This window comes from Vombatus ursinus, unplaced genomic scaffold (genome assembly GCF_900497805.2).
Source record: "Vombatus ursinus unplaced genomic scaffold, bare-nosed wombat genome assembly UNPS02014814.1, whole genome shotgun sequence".
NCBI lineage: Eukaryota > Metazoa > Chordata > Mammalia > Diprotodontia > Vombatidae > Vombatus > Vombatus ursinus.
In genome coordinates, this window is record NW_020954592.1 from 14,404,830 (window position 1) to 14,428,917 (window position 24,088).

At 37.5% G+C, this 24,088-nt stretch overlaps 1 protein-coding gene across 1 annotated transcript in view; it reads left to right on the plus strand.

Moving 5' to 3' along the window:
• The first annotated feature begins 9,541 nt into the window (after positions 1–9,541).
• The window catches only part of PPEF1 (protein phosphatase with EF-hand domain 1), a 119,536-nt gene continuing 104,989 nt past the window's right edge, over positions 9,542–24,088 (plus strand). Inside the window, exons 1-2 of the mRNA XM_027835428.1 lie at positions 9,542–9,808; positions 14,631–14,816. Coding sequence (XP_027691229.1) covers positions 14,768–14,816 — 49 coding nt within the window. The 5' untranslated portion in view covers positions 9,542–9,808; positions 14,631–14,767. The remainder of the gene's footprint in view (positions 9,809–14,630; positions 14,817–24,088) is intronic.

The following is a 24,088-nucleotide window of genomic DNA, read 5'->3' on the forward strand; positions in this document are numbered from 1 at the left end:
TTGCAGTCTTGGTACAACACAGTACTTTATCTGTAATTCGGTGCTCCCATTTCAGGTTGGAAAAATAGGGAAAGCAGTTCTTTCTCTTTTATTTATTTATTTAGCCAGAAAACTCCCTGCAGATAATCGCAGAGATGTCAGGAAGACACAAATCATTGCAGGCTGTGAGCTCTAGTGCTTTCAAAAGAGCTAAAGTGCCTGCCTTTTTTTCAGATCTGTATACTCCACCTCATAGTCTAATAACTGAGAAAAGGGGTGCTTTGCTGTTTTTGTTTTTCTTGGAAAGACTGTGGCGAGAAAAACCTCTGCATTAACCAAGCACAAGAAAGACAGGTAATATGTCTGATTTTAGTTCATTCTAAATTTTTTTATAAGTACAATTCTGCATCACCGACATATGTCATTTTCTAAAAGAGTAGACATATGCTTTTCTGATGTACCTTATTGCTTTGAAATTCAGTGAGTACAGAATTAAGCTTTAAACATGATTGAAAAGCAGTTGTCATTATTAAGTAGACAAAGATAGCCGGCTTTGTGATATGTAGCGTTCTGACCTATTTATAATGATGCAGGACCAATGCTGAGGAATATAAATGGAGGGAAAGGAGTTATTCCCATTCAGATGAGATACCAGATAGAATCTTTCATGTTTTTGTTCTGATCACTTCTCTATGTAACTGTGTTATGTCACTTTGTCTTCCCTTATATATCTATATTCCCATATATATATACATTCCCTTATATGTCTACATAGTCTGCTTGTAGATATCAATCTCTCCACCCTGTTGGTACTTTTAGATTATTACGAAAATTATGTCATCCCTTAATCCCCTTGAACAAAGATTTTATCTTCTGGGGTTCACAAAATAGTTTTCATTTGCACACAAGAACTGAAAGACTGATTCCTACAATGTCCCTTCCTTATCAGGAAAGGGTTTCTAGATTGCTCAGTTCAGAGCAGTTTTACATGAGGGCCCTAAGGCCATGGCACACCCAACTTTTTTTTTTAAATCATTGAACTCCTTGTTTTTAACAATTAAGGAGAAGAGTCAGAATGAATTCAGTGAAACATATATTCTGCTAGTTCTTAGGGACTTAACCTACAAATTCTTTTGTTCCTCCTAAGGAAAGGAATTCTCTTTCTTGGTTAACATTTATAAGTTATTTCACTTACACAACAAATAGTTTTGAGCACCTACCATACCTGAGGAATTGTGGACTATGTAAAAAAGATGAAAACATAGTTCCTGCTCTCATAGAATTCATAATCTAGTAAGGGAGATCAGATTTATATAAATAGATAAAAAACAAGGCAAAATTTGTACAATAAAGTACAAAAAGACAACAGAATAAAAAATGAAATCAAATAATACCTTTTACAAAGATGGCTCAGGGTAGAATTCTTAATGAAATAATAGAGATGATCATAAAAGAGAAATAAACAAGTTAGGTTATTTAAAATTAAAAAGTTTTTGTATGAAAAAACCAATGCAGTGAGAAAAAGAAGTGAAACTTTATTTTGGAGAAAAATACTCTGCTTCAGCTATCTCTGATAAGTGTAATACAGGCTACATAGGGAATTAACACAAATAATGTAAGAGTGAGTCATTCTCTAATATAAATAAATTCTTAAAGGATTTGAAGAAACAAGAGTTCCAAGCTATACATAACCACAAGAAAAATTGTTCCATATAACTTATGATAAGAAGTGAAAGTTAAAGCAACTCTGAGACATATTAAATGGACAGGAAATAGCTCTGAGAATTGTCAGATATAGTGAATTTTCCCCTGAGCATGGATGCTTTTGAACTTTATTTCCACCCTCTCATTTACAAACTTGCTCAGAATTTTTTTTTAAGAAGTTATTGTTTGTTTATTTTTAACATTCTTTTTAAAAAAAAATTTGAGTTCTAAATGCTCTCCTAAATTCTATCCCCTCCCCAACTCACTGAGAAAGCAAGCAATATACTATCAATTATACATGTGAAATCGTGCAGAACATTTCCATATTAGCCATATTTAAAAAAAAACAAGAAAAATAAAGAAAGTGAGAAAATTATTCTTCACTTTGCATTCAGAATTTATCAGTTGTCTCTCTGGAGGTGGATAACCTTTTTTCATCATGGACTTATGAATTGTCTTGGATCATTGTATTGAACAGAGTAACCAAGTCTTTCATATGATCATAATTACAGCATTGGTGTTACTGTGCACAATAATGTCCTGATTCTTTTCACTTCACTTAGTATCAGTTCATATAGGTCTTACTATGTTTTTCATTTCTCTTTTATCATTTCTCATAGCACAATAATACTACATCACAATCATACACCACATTTTGTTCATCCATTCCCCAATTAATGAGTATCCCTTTGATTATAATTTTTTTCGCAACCACAAAAAATAACTACTGTAAATATTTTTGTACAAATTTTTGTATAATCTTTGGGATGCAGAGCTAGTAGTGGTATTGCTGGGTCGAAGGGTATGCACAGTTTTATAGCCCTTTGGGTGTAGTTCCAAATTGTTCTCCAGAATGGTTGGACCAATTCACTACTCCACCAACAATTTAATCAGAGTACCTATTTTTCCCTCATCCCCTCCAGCATTTATCATTTCTATTAGGTATGAGATGGTACTTCAGAGTTGTTTTAATTTGCCTTTCTCTAATCATTAGTGATTTAGAGTATTTTTTCATGTGACTATAGATAGGTTTGATTTCTTCTTCTAAAAATTGCCTCTTTATATTCTTTGATCATTTATCAATTGGGGAATGACTCATTTTCATAAATTTGATTCAGTTCTATACTCATTACATACCTTTATCAGAGAAACTTGCTGTAAAATATTTTTATATTATTTCATTGTCTATGGTACCTTTCAGCAAAATGTAGTTTTCCTGATTATCTCTTCCAGTTAGGTCTATTTTTGCTTTTACTTTATCTGAGATCATGATGGCTATCCTTACCTTTTTTCAGTTTATCTGAAGTATATTAGATTCTGCTCCAGCCCTTTTTTTTTTACTCTGTGTGTCTTTCTGTTTTAAGTGTGTCTCTTGTAAAAAACATATTGTTGAGTTCTTGTTTACAATCCATTCTGCTCTGTTTCCATTGGAGCTCATCCTATTCACATTCATAGTCATGATTACTAACTGTATTTCCCTCCATCACATTATCTTTTGTTTCTTTTTTTTCCAATTTATTTGTAGTTTTCAACATTCATTTCCACAAGATTTTGAACTCCAAATTTTCTCCCTATCCCTCCCCTCCCCCACCCTATGATGGCAGGCATTCTGATTACCCCTTCCTCCAATCTGCCCTCTCTTCTATCACACCCCTCTTCCCCCTTGTCTTATCCCTTTCCCCTTCTATTTTCCTGTAGGGTAAGATAGATTTCTATATCACATTGCCTGTCTATCTTATTTCTCAATTGCATGTAGAAACAGTTTTTAACATTCGTTTTTAAAACTTTGAATTCCAAATTCTTTCCTTTCCTCCCTCCCACCCACCCTCATTGGGAAGGCAAGCGATTCTATATCTGTTATATGTGTGTAGTTATGCAAAACATTTCCATAATAGTTCATGTTGTAAAAGACTAACTATATTTCCCTCCATCTGATCTCCCCCCATTTATTCTAATTTCTCCTTTGTCCCTATTCCTCCTCAAAAGTGTTTGCTTCTGATTAACCTCCCCCTCAATCTGCCCTCCCTTCTATCACCCCTCCCTCTCTTATCCCCTTCCTCCCTACTTTTCTGTAGAGTAAGATAGATTTCCATACCAAATTGAGTGTGTATGTTATTGCCTCCTTAAGCCAAATCCAGTGAGAGTAAAGTTCACTCATTCTCTCTCACCTCTCCTTCTTTCCCTCCAGGGAGAGGCAAAGCTTTTTCTTGCCTCTTTTATGAGAGATAATTTACCCCATTCTACCTCTCCCTTTCTCCTTCTCTCAGTACATTCCTCTCTCATCCCTTAATTTTATTTTTTAGATATCATCCCTCCATCTTCAACTCACCCTGTGTCCTCTGTCTATATATATTCCTTCCAACTACTGTAATAATGAGAAAGGTCTCATGAGTTACAAATATCATCTTTCCATATAGGAATGTAAATAGTTCAACTTTAATAAGACCCTTATGATTTTTCTTTCCTGTTTACCTTTTCATGTTTCTCCTGAGTCTTGTATTTGAAAGTCAATTTTTCTATTTAACTCTGGCTTGTTAGGAATGCATTAAATTCCTCTGCGTCATTGAATATGAATTTCCTCCCCTCACTGATTACACTCAGTTTTACTAGGTAGGTGATTCTTGGTTTTAATCCTAGCTCCTTTGACCTCCAGAATATCGTATTCTAAGCCTTTATATCCCTTAATGTAGAAGCTGCTAAATCTTGTGTTACCCTGATTGTGTTTTCACAGTTCTTGAATTATTTCTTTCTGGCTGCTTGCAATATTTTTCTCCTTGACCTGGGAATTCTGGAATTTGGCTATAATATTCCTAGGAGTTTTTCTTTTGGGATTTCTTTCAGGAGGTGATTGGTGGACTTTTTCAGTTTCTATTTTACCCTCTGGTTCTAGAATATCAGGGCAGTTTTTCTTGATAATTTCTTGAAAGATGATATCTATGCTCTTTTTTCTTTTTTTTATCATGGCTTTCAGATAGTCCAATAGTTTTTAAATGATCTCTCCTGGATCTATTTTCTAGGTCAGTTGTTTTTCCAGTGAGATATTTCACATTGTCTTATATTTTTTCATTCTTTTGGTTTTGTTTTATAATGTCTTGATTTCCTCATAAAGTCATTAGCTTCCATTTGCTCCATTCTAATTTTTAAAGAATTATTTTCCTCAGTGAGCTTTTGGACCTTCTTTTCCATTTGGTCAATTTTGCTTTATAAGGCATCCTTCTCCTCATTGGCTTTTGGACCTCTTTTGCCATTTGGGTTAGTCTATTTTTTAAGGTGTTATTTTCTTCAGTATTTTTTTTTAGGTCCTTTAGCAAACTGTTGACTTGTTTTCCATGATTTTCTTGTATCACTCTCATTTCTCTTCCTAATTTTTCCTCTACCTCTCTTACTTGATTTTTTTTTTTAGGCAGTTGGGGTTAAGTGATCTGCCCAGGGTCACACAGCTAGTAAGTGTCAAGTGTTTGGTTTGAGGCCTCATTTGAACTCAGGTCCTACTGACTTCAGGGCCAGTGCTCTATCCACTGCGCTACCTAGCTGCCCCATCTTACTTGATTTTCAAAATCCTTTTTTGAGCTCCTCCATGGCCTGAGACCAATTCATATTTTTCTTGGAGGTTTTGGATATAGGAGCTTTGACTTTGTTGTCTTCTTCTGATTGTATGTTTTGATCTTCCTTGTTACCAAAGTAAGATTTTATAGTCTGAGTTTTTTTTTTTCCTGCTGTTTGTTCATCCCAGCCAATTACTTGACTCTTTGTTAAGGTAGAGCTCTGCTTCCAGTGTGGAGGATGTACTGTCCCAAGCTTCAGGGCTTTTGTGCAGCTGTTTTCATAGATACTTCTAGGGACCTGTAAGTTTTCAGTTCTTCCAAGGTGGTATGATCTAAGGAGACGTTGTTTACTCCTTTCCTGGCCTATGCTGTGGTCTGTGAGTGACTACAAGCTCTCTTTTCTGCCCTGGAACTGTGAAGAAGGTTCCTTTTCCACTGCTGCCACAAGCTTTGCTATGTCAGTGCTCCTCCTCACCCCAGGACTGCCACCCAGGTCTGTGACCCAGATCCAAGGATGGACAAAGTAACAGAATCCTGCTTCAGTGATAGCAAAGAGATCCCTGTAATTTCCTTCTGATCAGTTGTTTGATCCCCTTACCATCTGTGGGCTGAGAGCTCTGGAAGCAGCCATTGCTGCTGTGGCTTCCATTCCAGGGCTGTGCTAGGGCCAGGGCTAGACTGTGCTCCTCTCTCACCCAGGTCCTACAGATCTTTCCCACTGTTACCTTTGGTGTTTGTGGGTTGAGAAGTCTAGAAACTGCAACAGCTGCCCATGATTTAGTCACATGAAGCCTGCTCTGAGTTTGCTGGAGCCCTGTCTTTACAGGTGTGGCCCATGCTGAACTGTGCTCCTCTCCCAGTCCAGTGCAGCAGACCGTCTTTTCCCATCAACCATCCAGGTTGTCTTGAGCTGGAAATTTGTTTCACTGTCTTTTTGTGGGTTCTGCTGCTCTAGAATTTGTTTAGAGCCATTTTTTACAGGTATTTGGAGGGGTTTGGGGGAGAGTTCAGGCAAGTCCCTGTTTTTACTCTGCCATCTTGGCTCTGCCCCCATCTTCTGTTTCTTTCTCTCTTTTTATCCTGTCCCTCCTCAAAAGTCTATTTTGCTTCTAAATACTGCCTCCTTAATTTGTCCTTTTTATCCCCCCCTTCATTTTATCCTTTATTTCCCTATTGAGTAAGTTACATTTATATATACAAGTGAGTGTATATATTTAGTCTTCTCTCTTTGAACCAGTTTCAATGAGAGATTCAAGCATTGTCTGCTACTCCTTCATTTTCCCTTCCGTTGTAAAAACTCTTTCTTATGTGCCACTTTTATGTGAGAAAACTTTCCCTATTCTACCTTTCCTTCCCCCTTCTCCCAGTGCATCCCTCTTTCTCACCCCTTCAATTTTTTTGGAGATCATTTCAACATAATAGACTCATATCCATGCCCTCTGTCTGTGTAAATTCTTGTTCTAATAATAATAAAGTTCTTAGGAGTTCCATGTTTCTTCTTCCCATGTGGGGACGTAAACAGTTTTACTTTGTTGAGACACTTATGATTGCTCTTTCATGTTTACCTGTTTATGTTTCTCTTGAGTCTTCTGTTTGAATGTCAGATTTCCTATTCAGCTTTGGTCTTTTCATCATAAATGCTTGAAAGTCTTCTATTTCATTAAATATCTATTTTTTCCCCTGAAGGATTATACTGTTTTGCTGGATAGGTGATTCTTGACTGTAACCCTAGTTCCTTTGCATTCCAGAATATCATATTCTAAGCCCTCTGCTCCCTTAATGTGGAAGCTGCTAAATTTTGTGTTATCCTGACTGTAGCTCCACAATATTTGAATTATTCCTTTCTGGCTGCTTAAAGAATTTTCTCTTTGACCTGGAAGCTCTGGAATCTGGCCATAATATTTCTGGGAGTTTTAATTTTGGGATCTCTTTCAGGAGGTAATTAGTGGAGTCTTTCAATTTCTATTTTACCCTCTGGATCTAAGGTAATGAGGCAGTTTTCCATGATAATGTCTTGAAATACGATGTCTAGGCTCTTTCTTTGATCATGGCTTTCAGGTAATCTAATAATTCTTTAATTATCTCTCCTTAATCTATTTTCGAGATCAGTAGTTTTTTCCAGTGAGATATTTAACATATTATTATCTTTTAATTCTTTTTACTTTGTTTTATTGTTTCTTGATGTCACATGGAGTCATAAATTTCTACTTGCCCCATTCTAATTTTTAAGGAATTGTTTTCTTTAGTGAGCTTTTGTAACTCTTTTTCTATTTGGCCAATTCTGCTTTTTAAGGAGTTCTTTTTTTCAGTGAATTTTTGTGCCTCTGTTACTAAGCTGTTCATTTTCTTTTCATAGTTTTCTTTTCTTTTTTTTTTGTTTGTTCGTTCGTTCGTTTGTTTGTTTGTTTTACTGGGCAATGGGGTTAAGCGACTTGCCCAGGGTCACACAGCTAGTAAGTATCAAGTGTCTGAGGCTGAATTTGAACTCAAGTCCTTCTGACTCCAAGGCCATAGCTCTATCTACTGAGCCACCTAGCTGCCCCTTCCTAATTTTCTTGTATCACTCTCATTTCTTTTTGGAATTTTTCTTCTACCACTCATTTCTTTTTTTGACTCTTCTAGGAATTCTTGTTGGACCAAGGTACAATTAGCATTTTTGAGCCTTTTTGTAGCTGTTTTCACAGTCTTCTTTTGAATCTATGTCTTGGTCTTCCCCGCCACTGAAGTAGCTTTTCTTATGGTCAAATTATTTTTTTGTTTGTTTGCTAATTTTACAGCTTCTTTCTTAACTTTAAACTTTATGTTAAAGTTGGGTTCTGCTCACCTCGGAGTGGGGAGGCACTGTCCTAAGCTTCAGGCTTTTTTGTGCTACTGTTTTCAGAGTTAGTTCTGGGGGTTTTCAGTTTTCAGCTAGTTTTCAGTGCTTCCAAGGCAGTATGATTCAAGGAGAGGGATGGTTACTAATCTCCTGGTCTGTGCTGTGGTCTTTATTCAGGACCCCCTGCAGCCACAAGCATTAGCACTCCTCTTTGTCTTGGGACTGCGACCAGGGTCCCTGCTCCCTTATGACCAGCCAACCACCAGCACTCCTCTCTACCCTAGAACTGCACCTCAGAATGGCATATGGTCAATAGAATTGCCGATCAGTGCCAGCTGTACCCAGTGCCAGCAAAGGGTACATTTCTTTCTGATCAGTTGTCTGACCCCCTTACGGTCCCTGGGCTGAGAACTCCTGAAGCTGCTGCTGATGTGGCCACTCTTGCTTCTGTCTTATGTGTGGGCTTTGGGCAGGCTTCTACTCTGTGTCACAAGCTTCTCCTGTTGGACTCCTAAGTTTTCTTAGGCCAGAAAAATGTCTCACCCTGACCTTTTGTTGGCTCTGTCACTTCAAAATTTGATTTGAGGCATATATTTTAAAGTTGTTTGGAGGGGAATATTGAGAGAGTACCTCTGGGTTGCCTCTAATCTACCATCTTCCTCAGATGATTATTTCCATCCTCACATGGACAAAATAGGATAGAGGGGGAAAAAAGAGAGCGAGAGTTTAGAAATGAAGGAATGGATCCAGGTAAGGAGGTTTAAAGACAGAATTTGATGCCAGAAGCAGAGGTTTGGGCTTGGGAAATGAGAAAACTCCCTTATTTTTAAGGGAGCATAAATGTATAAACTTTCTACTTGTTTGGATATAGGTTCTTGCTCTTTTTCTTTTTCTTGTTTTGGTCTAAATTAAGACTGAATCTCTCCATTTTGCCCAGGCTGAAATTATAGGGCCTACTAGTGGTCCTGATATCACTGATTGGCATGAGAGTTTTGACTTGCTCCATTTTTGACTTGGGACCAGTTCCTTAGGGACTCTGATAGACCCCTAGACCCGGAGGCTCATCATATTGATGTCGAACATGTAGATACTCAGTGGGCTTAGGCCACTGTGGCTCAGAACTCCTGAGCTCTAGAGATCTGCTAGCCTTAGCCTTCTCTGGTAGCTAAAATTACAGGTCCTTTCTGAAGGAGTTTAGCCATATTGTAGCCAAGGATTTCAGCTTAGCTGGAGAAGGTGGTGACCATTGACAGTGAACAAACAGGAAAGTGGCCAGCAGAGAGCAGGCTCAGGGAGCACAAAAGAGTAAGGTACTTAGCCAAGGTATCTTGTCTAGTGAGGAGATGGGGGAGGGACAAATTCTTTAGCAGCTGCTAGCTGGGCATACTGAGAGAGATCTAAATTTTGGCTTCCTCAAAGACTACGTATCTGAAGTCCTCCTCTTGTAGACAGCTGGCTTTGTGTCTTGTAGACAGGAAGCTTCTTAGACTTCCTGATGGTGATTCTGGTAACCGTTGTCTCCTCTTGAAGCTCATTCTTTCTTTTCACTCTGTTTGACTGACTGGCTCCTTCTTCATCTCAGCTGCTGCTTCCAGCTGGGCCTGTTGTCCTATTCATCAAATTCTGGTACTGATTTATCACTGTCACATTCTCTTCTTGACCCTGCCTCAACTAAAGCTGTGACATCTGTTGTTCTGTGGTCAGACAGTTTCTGTTGCTTCACTAGACACGTTGTGTGGTCCAAGATGGCTGCAGAAAGAAGGTAGGAATCTTCCCTTTCTTTTTCTGCAGATAATTCATGGTCCAGAGAGCTAAACTCCCCTATTTCTTTCTAATTTTTTTTTTTTTTTTGTCTATAGCCTTGCCGCAGGTAAATAGCTCTTCCTTCAGAAAGCAGCAGTCAAGTTTTAGGATCTCACTTTTAGTGTTTAAAATTCTCCTTTAAATAGGCTGAAGTTTGGCAGAGCTGAGTAGGTTTAGAGTTGGGGACATAACCTTGGTTGGTGAAATGCACACTATTCCAGCTGAATCCCTGTAGTAAGGTTGTGATACCTTCTTTTGACTTTGGCAGAGAACTTAACAATAGCATCTGTACAGCATGGACAAGAAGTTCTCTGCCTCCAGAGGCAATGTAAAATGATACATAAAGCAGTTATTTGTTGAAGAGGCAGAGGCTGTGTCATAGCGTCATTGGAGACCCACCCTCAGAGCATAAGCACAGTACTCTTCCTGTTACTGCTGGCCCAGGTGGAAGAGATTGGGAAGCCTGCTCCTGGAAAGTCACTATGGGCTAAGGAAAGGATCCTTGTTCCCAATTCAGAGCATGGGCAGTTATTGTGACTGTTTTCGTTCTCCTTACCATGTAGAGATAAGGGAGGCAGATATAGAGATTTTGTGGAGTTAGAACCCACAAGATATGGCAAGTGATCTGATATAAGGAAAGAGGGCAGTCATGGATGACTCCAGGTTTGTCCAGCTGGGTAACTAAAAGGGCAGGGCTGCTTTCAATAGAAATAGGGAAGTTTGGCCAGAGAGCGGATTTAGGGAAGAAGACAATCTCTGTTTTGGACATGTCAAATATGAGATTCCAGTGGGACACCCCATGCTGTTTTGTATGCTAACAAATGCAAGGCATATAATCTTATATTAATAGCTAGCTTTCATATAGCACTTTAAAGTTGTCAGAGCCCTTTACGAATATTATATCTTTTTGTTCTTATAATAACCCTGTGAGGCAGAGGTTATTATTATTCCAGTTTTTCAGATGAGGAAACTGTGTAACACATCTACTAAGTGTTGGGCGCTGAATTTGAACTCAGTTCTTCCTGATACCAGCCTCCACATATTATAGTGGTATATAGTTTCAATGTAGGATAATGTGGAACAATTTGTATCCATGTTGGGGTAAGTTGGATGACTTTTGTTTTACCTTCTTTGTTATGAACTAAGGCAGGGGTGGGGAACCCTCTAGGTCCTCAAGTGCAGCCCTTTGACTGAACCTAAACTTCACAGAATAAATCCTCTTAATGAAAGGATTTGTTCTGTAAAACTTGTACTCACTCAAAAGGCCGCACCCAAGGCCTTTTGGCCTAAGTCAGCTTAGGTCCTAAAGAGAAGGCAAATGAGCTCTTTTTTAAATGGTACCTTGGAGAAGTTGCACTCTGAGCAAACGAAAAACTGATACTGGTCCCAGAGAATGGATAATGTAGCATAAATCAAGAGGAAGAGACAGTTAGGCAGGATGTTGTGTCTACCATCAGACACAGTCATTGGGTTGGGTGCTTACTTGTTTTCATTGTTACCGAGGAGCTAGTCTTCCTGTTCTCTTGCAGAGATGTGTTCAATGACCTCAGGCAGAGATGAGCCCTGCAGGAGAAGAGCTCTGCTTAGGTTCCATCAGTTCTGAGAAGATGAGAGTAGTAGATATAAAGTGGTCCTTATGCATTCCAAGGCAGTTAGGTGGCACAATGCATAGAGTGCTGGGCTTGGAGTCAGGAAGACCTGAGTTCAAATTTGGCTTTAGATACTGTGTGACCCAGGGTAAGTCATCCTCAGTTTCTTCAACTGTAAAATTGGAATAATAATAGCATCCACCTGTTGTGAGGATCAAATGAGATATTTGTAAAGTGTTTAGCACAGTGACTGACCCATAGTAGGTGCTATATAAATGCTTATTCCTTTCCCTTCTTTTTTTTTTTAGTAAACCCCTGCCTACCATACACTTGGACTACCATGCTTGCACAGAGGAAGATCTTAATCTGCTGTGCTAGTTATGCCATGTTTGTTATCTAACCTCCCCATTGCCTTTTTTTTAAAATAAATGTTACCTTTGAAAAACCAATACTTTTATAATGAAGCAACTTTTATATTAAAAAAGTAATATTAGATAATTTTGTTCTGACAAACTAGCAGAATTTTAATATAGTCTTTTCTTCTTCAGACTGTTATAAATTACTAGTTTTTTTTTTTTTACAAATATGGCTCCTTTAGCACTTTTATTTTTCTGTTCATTCAATTTAATTAAACAAACTATTGTCAAGCATCTACTATGTATGAGGCCCAATGATATATGCTAGGTTTGTGTTGTTCAGTTGTTTCAGCTGTGTCCAAATCTTCATGACCTCATTTGAGGTTTTCTTGGCAGAGATACTGGAGTGGTTTTGCCATTTCCTTCTCCTGCTCATTTTACAGATGAGGAAACTGAGGCAAACAGGGTTAAATGATTTGACCAAGGTCACACAGCTAGTAAGTGTCTGAGGCCAGATTTGAATGCAGGAAGAGAGTCTTCCTTATTTTAGGTCCAGCCCTCTATCTACTGTGCCACCTAGCTGCCCCTTATCACATTTACTACCTTATAAGATGAAATAAATGTTTAAAGACAGAAGTAAAGAACTTTTAAGAAACAGAGGGAAATCTCCCACTTCCTGGCAAGAGGCATAAGGCTCGTTCCCTCTTGAAAGAGATGTTGGGAAAGGAATGAAAGGGAATGAAGGATCATTGCCTATAATTTGACTATAATATTATCTATAATTTGAATGAGTTTCAACACTGCAGAATTTATCTGAACAAGCCTTGTACATGATTCACTTACACCCTTGGCTCTGGAATCTGTTGCTGGCTACTTATAGCTGTAGCCCATGCTGTTTGCATGGCAGCTGTGCCTATATGACTTTTTCTTCCCCAGGTCTTTTGGCTTCTCAGTTTCACTTCCTGTGAGCCCAAATGATGAAAAGGATGGGCTTATGAGTCTGAGTCAGTCCTTCTGCCAGTCCCAAAGTCAGGAAAAAAACTGGAATATTCCACCAGAGAGTAATTGAAGAGGAAGACCTCAGCATCCATCTCTGGCATCCCCATCTCTTGGTGATGGCTAGGGGACACATGGCCAAATACAATGTATTTTTGTCTGAGATTAAGGGGAAAGCATTAATGTGTGTGTGTGTGTGTGTGTGTGTGTGTGTGTGTGTGTGTATGTATGTGTGTGGGTGTGTACACACACATGTGGAGGGGTCATTAGAAAAGACCTTAAGTAAGAAGTGGTTCATGAGGGACAGCTAGGTGGCACAGTGGATAGAGCACCAGCCCTGAAGTCAGGAGGACCTGAGTTCAAATGTGGCCTCAGATCAAACACTTGACACTTACTAGCTGTGTGACCCTGGGCAAGTCACTTAACCCCAATTGCCTAAAAAAAAAAAAAAGAAAAAAGAAAAAAAAAGAAGAGGCTCATGAACTGAGCTTTGAAGGGAGCTGGACATTCTAAGAGGGGTAGAGCATGAGTTGGGATGTACGTGGTGAACAACAAAGGAAACTGGGGTGGCTATCACATAGAATGCATGAGGGGCAATAATGTGAGATCAGTCTGGAAAGATGGGTTGAAGCCAGATTATGAAGGCTTTAAATGATAATCAGAGGCATTTGTGTTTTATTTTGAAGGCAATGGAGAAGCACAGAAGTTTCTTGAGAATGACACGGTCAGACTTGTTCTTTAGGAAGATCAATTTGGAGATTGGATTGTAAAGGGAAAAGCAGTCTTTACTGGAGGAAGGGAGATCAGTTAGAAGTCTGTGGCAATTCTCCAGAGGAGAGTGATGTCCATTTTGATGTGAAGAATTTTTGTCATCAAACATCACTGACATATATGTGAAGTGTTGTATTCATCATACTATCTGTCTCAGTTTTTCTAGAATAACATACTCAAGTTTGCTTCTTTTGACTTAATTAGTAAATCTTTGGATTGGCAATTCTGCTGACCTTTTTATCTAGTAACTTTATTAAATAGTAAAATACTCTAATTTGTCTTCTTTTGTAATTCTAGCATTTTACAGTTGGAAGTTTCATTGGAAAAATAATCTTTTCCAACCACTTTATTTACCAGATGAGGAAACTGAACATCACTGAGGTTATGTGACACAGGGTCACATAATAAGTTCTTAATGAATCCATCCTGGCAGCAAATGTGTAACACATTCTTTTTTTTTTTTCAATTGCTCAAAAGCATTCTATTCTAGACTCTTATCTTGCACTAGTGTCAAGATTATTGGTCTAAAGTTTCTGTCATTCATCCTTTTCCCCACTTTTTTCAGATTGGAACACTGTTTGCCTGTCTCATCTTTGGCTTAATAGTAGTTTCCATATGTTGCTTTTGTTCTGTGTCTGCCATATTTTGAACTTTTAAATTCTATATTCATTACGGTCATAAAAAAGCTAAGTTCTTTTTGGATGTTTATTTCCCAGGCTCCATTATTTAAGTTATAAAAACAGCAGTATCCTTGTTTCTCCTTATATTGCAGCTTAAAAATCACATGTGTTCAACTGATTTTACCCAAAGAGAGTTATGGTGAAAGTATATGTAGTAAAACCAGCTTAGGCAGCTCTTACTGTTGGCTGTTGCTGCTGCTGCAGCTGCCTCAGCGGCTGCAGTGTTTTGGAAAATAACTCAGGATTAGATTATATGGAATCAATTTCCACACCACATGATGTACAATAATTCATAACAAGCATTAATGATTCCTGCTGAGCTGCCCTTAGATACCATGTTGTTAACTGGCATTTTTTCCCTCCCCCCCTCAACTCTTCTTCTTCATTAGTGGCTATGACTGAGGTGGATCAACTAGGAGTGGCTCCTTGTATCTTAGCAAAAATATAAAGCAGAGTACGTGCACACTCTTGGACAAGAGAAGCCTGTGATGAGAAGTTAAATTTTTGAGCACACTATTTTGGAGACATGGGATGTAACAGTTCTATCCAATATGAAGATAGGAAATCTGAGAAAGGTAAGTAGTTGTTATGCCCGTTGTTAATGAATGTGAGAGGAATGTGATTTTTCCTCTTCTCCTTTGTTTCTTAGCATTGGATTGAGTGATCCTGAGTGATTTTAATGCAAGGCCTCATGCTTTTTTTTTTCTTTAAGGTTTCATATTGAAGTAATCTGGAAAACTAGTTAGTAGAATGATAAAACTTGTTATTTATAGTGCTAAATTTCAACACATTAGCTACTAGATGATGTTCTAAATTTAATTTTAGTTGAAAATATGACCGAATTTGTGTAAAAAAGAAAGTCAAAAATTCAATGGAAAGACATTAGATCTCTTCCCCTTTCTAAAACGTCCACTAATATAGAAACCATTTGCAATAGGCACTCAATATATGCCCATGTGACAAATGACCCAGGATTAGATTATGTAGAATGACTTTCCACAACAAATGACATACAGAAATTTAAGTTTAAAAAAAAAACTAAACTATTCCAAAAACCTAATTTGATTTTGAATTTTATAAGGCAAAGATCAAATGGGTTTTCATGTCTGTTCGACACTAGATTTCACAAGAGCTGCTCCATGCTTCGAGAAATGTAAAAGTAAAATTTTTATGTATTTACATTGTCTTTTTAAGGTATAAATATTACTTTTTAAAAGTACATTTTTTTCACTTGCCACAATATAAGAAAATCTACCTTTTGCATGTAAGATGTAGAGACTTAAGAATTATTTACACTGTGTTCTTTCTTAATGTTCAATATAATTATCTGTGTGTCTCCTTAGAACTCACTGAATTTGCTCCTTGGTCTTTTCAAACTAGATTTACACAGGCAAAGTAAAATGAAAACCTGAGGCAATTATTTGGCAATTCTTGGCCACACTTTGTGGAAACCAGCCTTGGCTTAAATTACTTCAGTTTAGGATGAGAGGTGGTCAATACTAGCTAATATGTTCAATTTACTTTAAGAATCAAAGTAGCTCTCCTTCTCTCTCTCAGAGCATTGTGCCTTCTTGGCTAGTCATTGGGTACCAATGAGTAAGCTGTTCTCTGGAAATAGATAAGGAACTTGAGAGAGGCATTAATGCTTTAAAGGAATCAAGAACACCATGTCTTACATTTTCTTTACTGTATAAATTATCCCCTGGGAATAACATCCTGAAAGATGATGGGTAAGCATCGATTCTACAGCTGTAAGAGTCAAAACTCTCTGTAATGAAACCACATTTCTTGAATAGAAACAAACAAAAAATAATTAGACCCCACTATTTTCTGTCAAACTAATTCTGTATGTGTGTGAAATTCTGCCAAACAGCAGAGATTTTATAAGTTTGACTATCAGTGTGATGTAGTTGCTTCATGGGGTGGTAAATTCCTTCTTTTTGAAGGTTTTCAAGCAAAGGCTGAACATCCACTTGCTGGAATATTTTAAAGTGAGGATTCCTTTTATGTGTGGGTTGGACTGGATGCCATGAAGTACCTTCCAACTCTCAGATGGACTGAGATCTAGGATGCCTGGATTCTTGTCCCAACCCTCCCCCCAACCTCGTGCACATCCCTTAATCTCTTAGCTTAGTTTCCTCATCTGTGAAATGAAAGGGTTAGGATAGAAGATTTCTAAAGTCCCTCTTAACTTTAAAATTCTGTAATGTAAAAATATTGGATTTATGTAGTGCCTTAAAAAAAAGCTTTCTACATTGTTTATCTCACTTGTCTACACATTTCTGAAAAATTCTAATTCATAATGCAGGAAGCTCCTTTTTAATGGGCCAATGACTTTTAAATGATTTTATCGCTTTGCAAGTTATAGAATATTGCATATTATTTTGATTAGGTGAGACAACCACTTTTTTTTTACTAGCTGAAAGAACCATTTCCTTAAGTTTTACTATTATTTTAAAATAAAGTTTATTTAAAAGCAAATAATATTATATATATATGTGACCCTGGGCAAGTCACAACTGTAAAATGGGGATAATAATAGCACCTACCCTGTAGGGTTGTTGCAAGAATCTAAAAAAGTACTTAGCATAGTGTCTGGCACATAGTAGGCACTATATAAATTCTTTATTCCCTTTCATTCCCTTGTACATAGGCCAAAACAGGGAAGATAGCACAACATTCCTAAAAAAAGAATTAATGAATGAATCAATGAATGAATGCATTTTTTAGTACTTACTATATGCTAAACATTGTGCTATATGTTGGTGATAAAGATACAAAAACAAGACAGTCCCTGCCCTTAGAAACTTACATGCTAGGAGAGGGAAACACATATATATGAGAGTTGTGGTCACAGAAAGGTGTTTTGGTTTGGGAAGTCACTGGAGTGTTGAGCGAAGGGATGGGGAATAAATTCACAGGCCCTTTTCCAGAAACAATGATAGTATTAATTTGATAACTCATCCTGAAGGAAGAGGTGGCTTGTGGGATAAGATGTGAAGCATGGTCTGAGGCCTAAGGATGGCTGGCAAGATGCATGGATCAAATGTATGTCTATTGATTTATTAATGAAGGCAGCCCAAACTCAGGGTGGTGGTTCCAAAATGGAATGGATTGTCACCAGGGTGTGGCCTCAGGAGGTCTGAAGGTCCAGAGGGAGCATCAGCACAGCAGATGGCAAGATGATTGGGGTGTTCCGTTGCTCTGGGTTCTGAGGCTGACTAGATAGAGTGGTCCTATGGTCTATGCTGGCTTCCTCAACACCCAGGAGAGCATGGTTCCAGGGTAGTGGTTCCAAAGCTGAATCGAAAAAAAAGAATGTGGTTTTGTCCTTCATGTTGTATAAGTGGCATTTCATCTATTTTTCCACTTATTTTGTGAAGTAGGATTTTGCTAAATGATAAAATTAGAGATTATAATTTAATATACCTCAATGTCATTTTGTAGTTCAACTTTTTATATTGATTGGTTTTAGATTAATGGGTACATGTGAGATTAATCAGAGATTCCCTCAATCAATTTGAGTTTACTTTTCCTCCTGTACTATATGTGTGTATGCATCGACACTTGACAGTTGACAACAACTCCTGAGGGGTTTCAACTGACTTCTGCTTTCCCAAGATGGTTGGTGGACTGGGGCTTAGTAAGATAGATTTTCTTTGGAGGAGCTTTTTTTTTTCTTTTGTCCTGGTCTATTAAGGGGAATAACAGACCACTCATCTTTCTTTGCCTTCTCCTGACAGATTAGAGCATAGCAGAACAGGACTGGTCTTCATCATAAGGAGTCTTTTGCATACATATAGTCTTTCTCCTCAGGAACTATGAATGGTGGACCTTGGGCAAAGGAGTTACATATACCATCCCAAAGCTTTCTGATAATAGCACAAGACACAACCCAGATCTAGTTCCTACAGAAGCACATGGCAGAGAAGCCATGGGCTCCGGTTCCTGGTAATGGACCTTCCCAGTCCAACAGATGACAGCAACCAGAATAGAGTTCCCACAGTAGCACATGGTAGATGCTCTCCTCCCCAGTCGACCTGGGAGGGTATTTGATTGAAAATGTTCCAGAGTCCTAGACTCCTGTGTAGAAGTGTAAAGGGGTGGGGTATTTAATGTTCAGAGGCCATGTGATCCCAGAATCTAGCTTTCTAGCCGTGGAATGGAGCAATGACAACCTTGGGGTTTGTTTATAGGTAATTCCAAATTCAAGAGTTGCCACGTTTGTTCGTTTGTTTGTTTGTTTGTTTTTGGAGGGGAGAGGGAGTTTGGAGATCAGATATTCTGGAGAAAGGAGGGGATTTGAGAGGTTTGCTGCAGAGGAGAGGAAGAAGATTGCCACATGGCCCCTATTGGGGGGTGGGGAGTAGCCATGACTTGGGAAATCAAAGCACCTAGAGCTTACCATCCCTTTGTCATTGCAGAGATGGCTTGTTTAGTAGACTCACAGTGCTTTTCCTCCAAAAGGGAGTTTATGGCCTATTGGAGTGCTTACGTGTTTTTTAAGGGGGTGTGGAAAGAGTGCTAAGCCTAAAGTCAGGAAGACCTGAGTTTAAATCTGACCTCAGACACTTCCTGGCTGTGTGACCCTGGGTTAAGCCACTTAACCTCTGTAAACTAGGGATAATAACAAAACCCACCTGAGTTATAAGGATCAAGAGATAATATTTGTAAAACAAGTGCCTGGCATGTAGTAGGCAGCATATTATTCTCTTCCCCTCCCCTTTAAATTTCTGCTTATGAGTTGCTGTGAGTGTTATAAATGTTTGATGTGTCTCCTTATAGGATTTTGTTAGTCCCTTGTATCTTTTTAACTTCCTGTGAGGTGAAATAAAAGCTGTATCATACCCAGTATCTTTACTGTTATCTTCAGGACTTTTGTTGGAATTGGGTACATGCTTTACCCTTATTATGGAAAACTGAATATAACGTTTTTCTAAGCTAGAGAGAAGGTGACTATTTTGTAGTAGCCCACAGGACTGAATCTGGTCTGTGGGAACCTGGAGTTGGTTTGGAGATCCTGGTTAATGGGTTACATAATCAGGTAATCCTGATTTTTCTTGTAAAGCACGAATACTATTACATAAATTTCTTTTTTCCTTCCAGATTGCTTAGAAATGCTTTTATGAAATTGTTTCACCATGAGTAGCCCACAAGAATTGCATTAATTTTTTAAAAATGAGATGGTGTTTTTTTTTCTTTCTTGGTTTTTAAACTTTACCTTCACTTGCCTTTATTGATTTTGTTTTATTTCCACTATCAGAAACAAATAGAAATTTTAAAGAAATCTTTTGATTCTTATTTCCCTTATTTAAAAATGAGTTCATTGATCAATTATCATGCTCCATTTAAAATAAGTGATGGTACTCTCTGATACCTTAACCAGGTGAGAGTGCATCTCATTCATTCATTTATTCATTCAATCAATCAATGACTTTAGTTCACAAAAAAGTACTTAAAAGCCATTGGATAAATGAAGTGATATTTTTAGGAAGTGTGTTCTAGTTGGTTGAGTGACTTAGTTATATAAAAACCAGGAGCTTGTATAAAACCAGGAGCTATATCAGAACTCAAGATATTTGAGCCTGTAGAGAGCCAGGAAGAGATTAGTACCAGGCAGGCTCTGGAAAAGGATTCACTTGGGAGGGAGGAGGGAAGAGAGCACACCTGTCTTAGTCTTGGTTTTTTTCTTCCTCTTCCCATCATTCTCTACTTTTTCTGCTAATGTGCATCTGCTTCATTTACAATTCTGTACTACTACAAGAATTCTAATAGGAACATTTTGATGTATACCATAATAACAAAATTGACCATGTTGTAAGGCATAAGACCATAAACAAATATAGAAAAGCAGAAACATAAACACATTCTTTATAGACCACAGTGAAATAAAAATCATAATCAACAAAAGGCATTTGGACAAGGAAATTAAACTTCAATGGAAACTAAATAATTTAATCCTAAAAAAAGTATGTGTTGAAAAGCAAATTAATAGAAACAATAGGATAATTTTATCTTAGAAAATGACAATGAAGAGACAACATAATAAAACATTTGAGATACAGCAAAAGTAGACATTAGGAGAAAATTTATATCTTTGAAGACTTTCATCCACAAAATGGAGAAAGCATGATCAATACATTGATCTAGAATTAGAAAAGCAACAAATAAACAAACCTTAACTGAACATAAAAATAAAAATTCTAAAAATCAAAAAAAAATTTGCAACAAAACACATTTTAAAACACAATTTATTGAGTTGGTAAATAAAACTAGGAGCCTTTTTGGTAAAAAAAAAACAGCTAACTTAATATATAATTTTTTAGCTAATATGATTTTAAAAAGAGAGGAAAATCAATTACCAATATAAAAAAAAGGAAAAGGAAAATACAATAAAGGAAGAGGAAATAATGAAATAAGTATAAATTATTTTACCCAATTAGATATCAATAAAACTGATACTTTACATGAAATGAATGAATATATACAAAAATGTGAACCTCCTGGTTTGTCATGATATTTTTTTTCTTTTTTTAATTATTAATTTATTTTTAGTTTTCAACAGTCACTTCCATACACTTTTGAGTTTTAAAATTTTCTACCCCTCCCTCTCTCCTCCCTCCCAGAGATGGTGTGCAATCTGATATAGGCTCTACATACACCTTCCTATTAAACATATTTTCACATTAGTCATGTTGTAAGAAAGAATTAGAACCAATAGGAGGAACCACAAGAAAGATGAAACAAAACAAAACAGAAAAAAAAGGCAAATAATGCTTCCATCAGCATTCAAACTCCATAGTTCTTTCTCTGGATGTGGATAGCATTTACCATCATGAGACTTCTGTAGATGTCTTAGATCTTTGCATTGCTGAGAAGGGCTAAGTCTATCAAAGTTAGTCCAAACATATTCTCTCTTTTCTTTTCTTTTCTTTTTTTTTTTTTTGTGAGGCAATTGGGGTTAAGTGACCTACCCAGAGTCACATAGCTAGTAAGTTTTTATGTGTCTGAGGTCATATTTGAACTCAGGTCCTCCTGACTCCAGGGCCAATGCTTTATCCACTGCACCATCTAGCGGCTCCCATGATAGAGAATTTAGATGACTAATTTTCAGAGGAATTAGCAAGCAATAAATGAATTTCCAAAGGGAAAAAATCCTAGAACCAAATAAATTTGCATTTGAATTTTACCAAAAATTCAAAGAATAATTAACTCTAAATATTTTCCAAGTAGTTTTTTGAAAATGAAAATAGGGAAAGATGGCATCTTGCCAAACTTCTTCCATGAGATAAATAAGGTCCTGATACATAATCAGGGAGAGAGAAAGCAAAGAAAGAAAACTATCAACCAATATCTCTAATGAATATCAATGCAAAATTATTAAACAAAATATTAGCAAAGTGACTATTGAAACAGGGAAAAGATTATACACCTTGACCAGGGTGGATTTATACCAGGAATGCAGGATTGCTTTAATATCAGGAAAAGTTTAAACATAATGGATAATATTAATAACTAAAATTATTAAAATGGCATATCAATAGAAGCAGAAAAAGTTTTTTTTAATAAAATATGTGATTTTGTTAAAAAAATACCAGAAGGAATAAATTGGATTTTCCTTATTATGATTATCAGTATCTATCTAAAACAAAGAAACAATCTAAAACATTTGTCATGCAAAAACACTAAAGTCTTTCCAGTAAGATCAGGAGTAAAGCAAGGATATGCATTGTTACAACTATAACTGTATAGAAATAGTAGCTATAGCATAAAGAAAAGAATAATAAAAGAGATGATGAGGGACTGGAGTTCAGGAGAAAGACAAGGGTTCTTATATGGACTGGGGCATCATCTGCATAGCAAAATAACCCATAGGAACTGACCAAGTGAGAGAATATAGAGCTAAAAGAAAAGAGAGTCTAGGTCAGAGATCTTGAGGTACATCTATTGGGGGTATGACATGGATAAACAAAGGAAACTGAGAAGAGATCAGATAGGTGGGAGGAGACTATTTTACCTAGATTGGTTTATGCACATAGCCAGGTGTCTGTGAGAATTGATGGTTTGTTTGTTTGAAGCTGAAACATAAAAGTTAATCTATGGAACCACCATAGGAAAGGAAGCTATTACTCTTTCCTCTGCCCTCTGCCCTTGGAATGGGCACCACCAGCCTGGTGTAGCTCCTTCTGTTCTCCTCCTACCAGGAAGGATTACTCTCTAGTCATTGCAGACACAAGGTCTTTTTGAATATGCATGGAGGTGAACAATGGGGAAAGTTAAGATTACTGAAGATTCCTACATCCACACTGACAGCAATGAAAAATTGGCTCAATTTTATCTAAGCAAGAAAAAAAAATAAGATGTAGCACTTAGCCAGCCTGCTTTGGAACATATATTCAAAATATTTTAAAAATGAATATCAATAAAATTCACTCTCCTTTTTCTCTGGAGACTCAAACATACTGTCTATTTAGACCAAAGATTTGAATTTTTCTGTCTCTGTCTATCTCTTTCTCTCCTACAGAGTCAGTAGCACTAATTAAAATAAAAAATGTAAACAAACTCTAAAAAGAGGACCATTTTGCAGTAAATATTTTCCCACTTGGGCAGGAGAAATGGCTATGAGTTGGAAGGAGGAAGAGAGGGAGGAATAGAGCACATCACTATCCTTTTGTCAGATCTCCCAAAGAGAAAAATATGTGAAGAAGACCTGAGTTTCAATCTGGACTCAGACACTTACTACTGTGTGACCTTGGGCAAGCCACTTAACCACTGTATGCCTCAGTTTCTTCATCTGTAAAATGGAGATAATAATAGCACCTACCTATACGGGTTGTTGTGAGGATCGAATGAGATAATAATTGTGAAACGATTAGCAGAATGCCTGGAACATAGTAGGTTCTACATAAATGTTACTTATTATTGTTGTTACTTCAGCCACATCTCCCCTCTGAATCTCAACAGGCAGAGGTGGCTCTGCTAGCCTCTTTTTCCACCTGTCTTTCACTTGCATTTTATTTACGCTACCCCCAACCAACATAGAAATTGCAAATTAAGCTTCTTGATTTGCAAAACTGGCACTCATTCCCAAGCTCCCAGCTTGAAGTAACTCTTCAATTGCCTTTACCTAAATACTTCCTCTATTCTTTTGAGAGCCTCAAAAGCCAAGAAATTTTCTTTTGGCCTGTAAAACTTCATTTTCCAGAGTGTAGTTTCTTTCTGTTGTAACTCCAAGGTTACATATATATATACATAAGTAGTTCTCCCCCCATCCTCCATCTTTTTTTTTTTTTTGGTCTAATGGTTTTTTAAAATGTTTTTAATGCCTTTTGTTTTTACACCTTAGTCATGTTATAAAGACCCCAGACTCAATTCAGAATTCAGCCCGGGACTGGGCTGGCTGAATTCCCCAAGCTGGGTAATAATGAAATCACAGTTGTGGAATGAGAGAAAAGATACCTTTATTGCCAATTCTCGAGAGAGTCGGCTGTGTATGTTCTCTCATGGGACCCACACACACATAAAGAAGCAGAGCAAGCGATTTTATAGGATTATTTGGCTTTAACCCCACCTTGTCCCATCCTGCCTTTCATCCATTGGTCAGGGACAGAGAGGATGTCCTTCTTTTTGGATTGCTTTTTGCATGTTACTCCTTAATGTGTCCCTCCCTCCCTCATCATGTGACACATGTATGAAAATGGCAGCTGTCTCCTCCCATGGGGTGTGTAAGTTAATATGCATGAGTCTAATTAAGCATGCATGTCAGTGAAAAGTCAGTGACCTTCCATCCCTTGACCCTGGCCAGCTTGAGCCAGTTTCCAGCCTGGGCCCTCTTCAAGAGGAACTA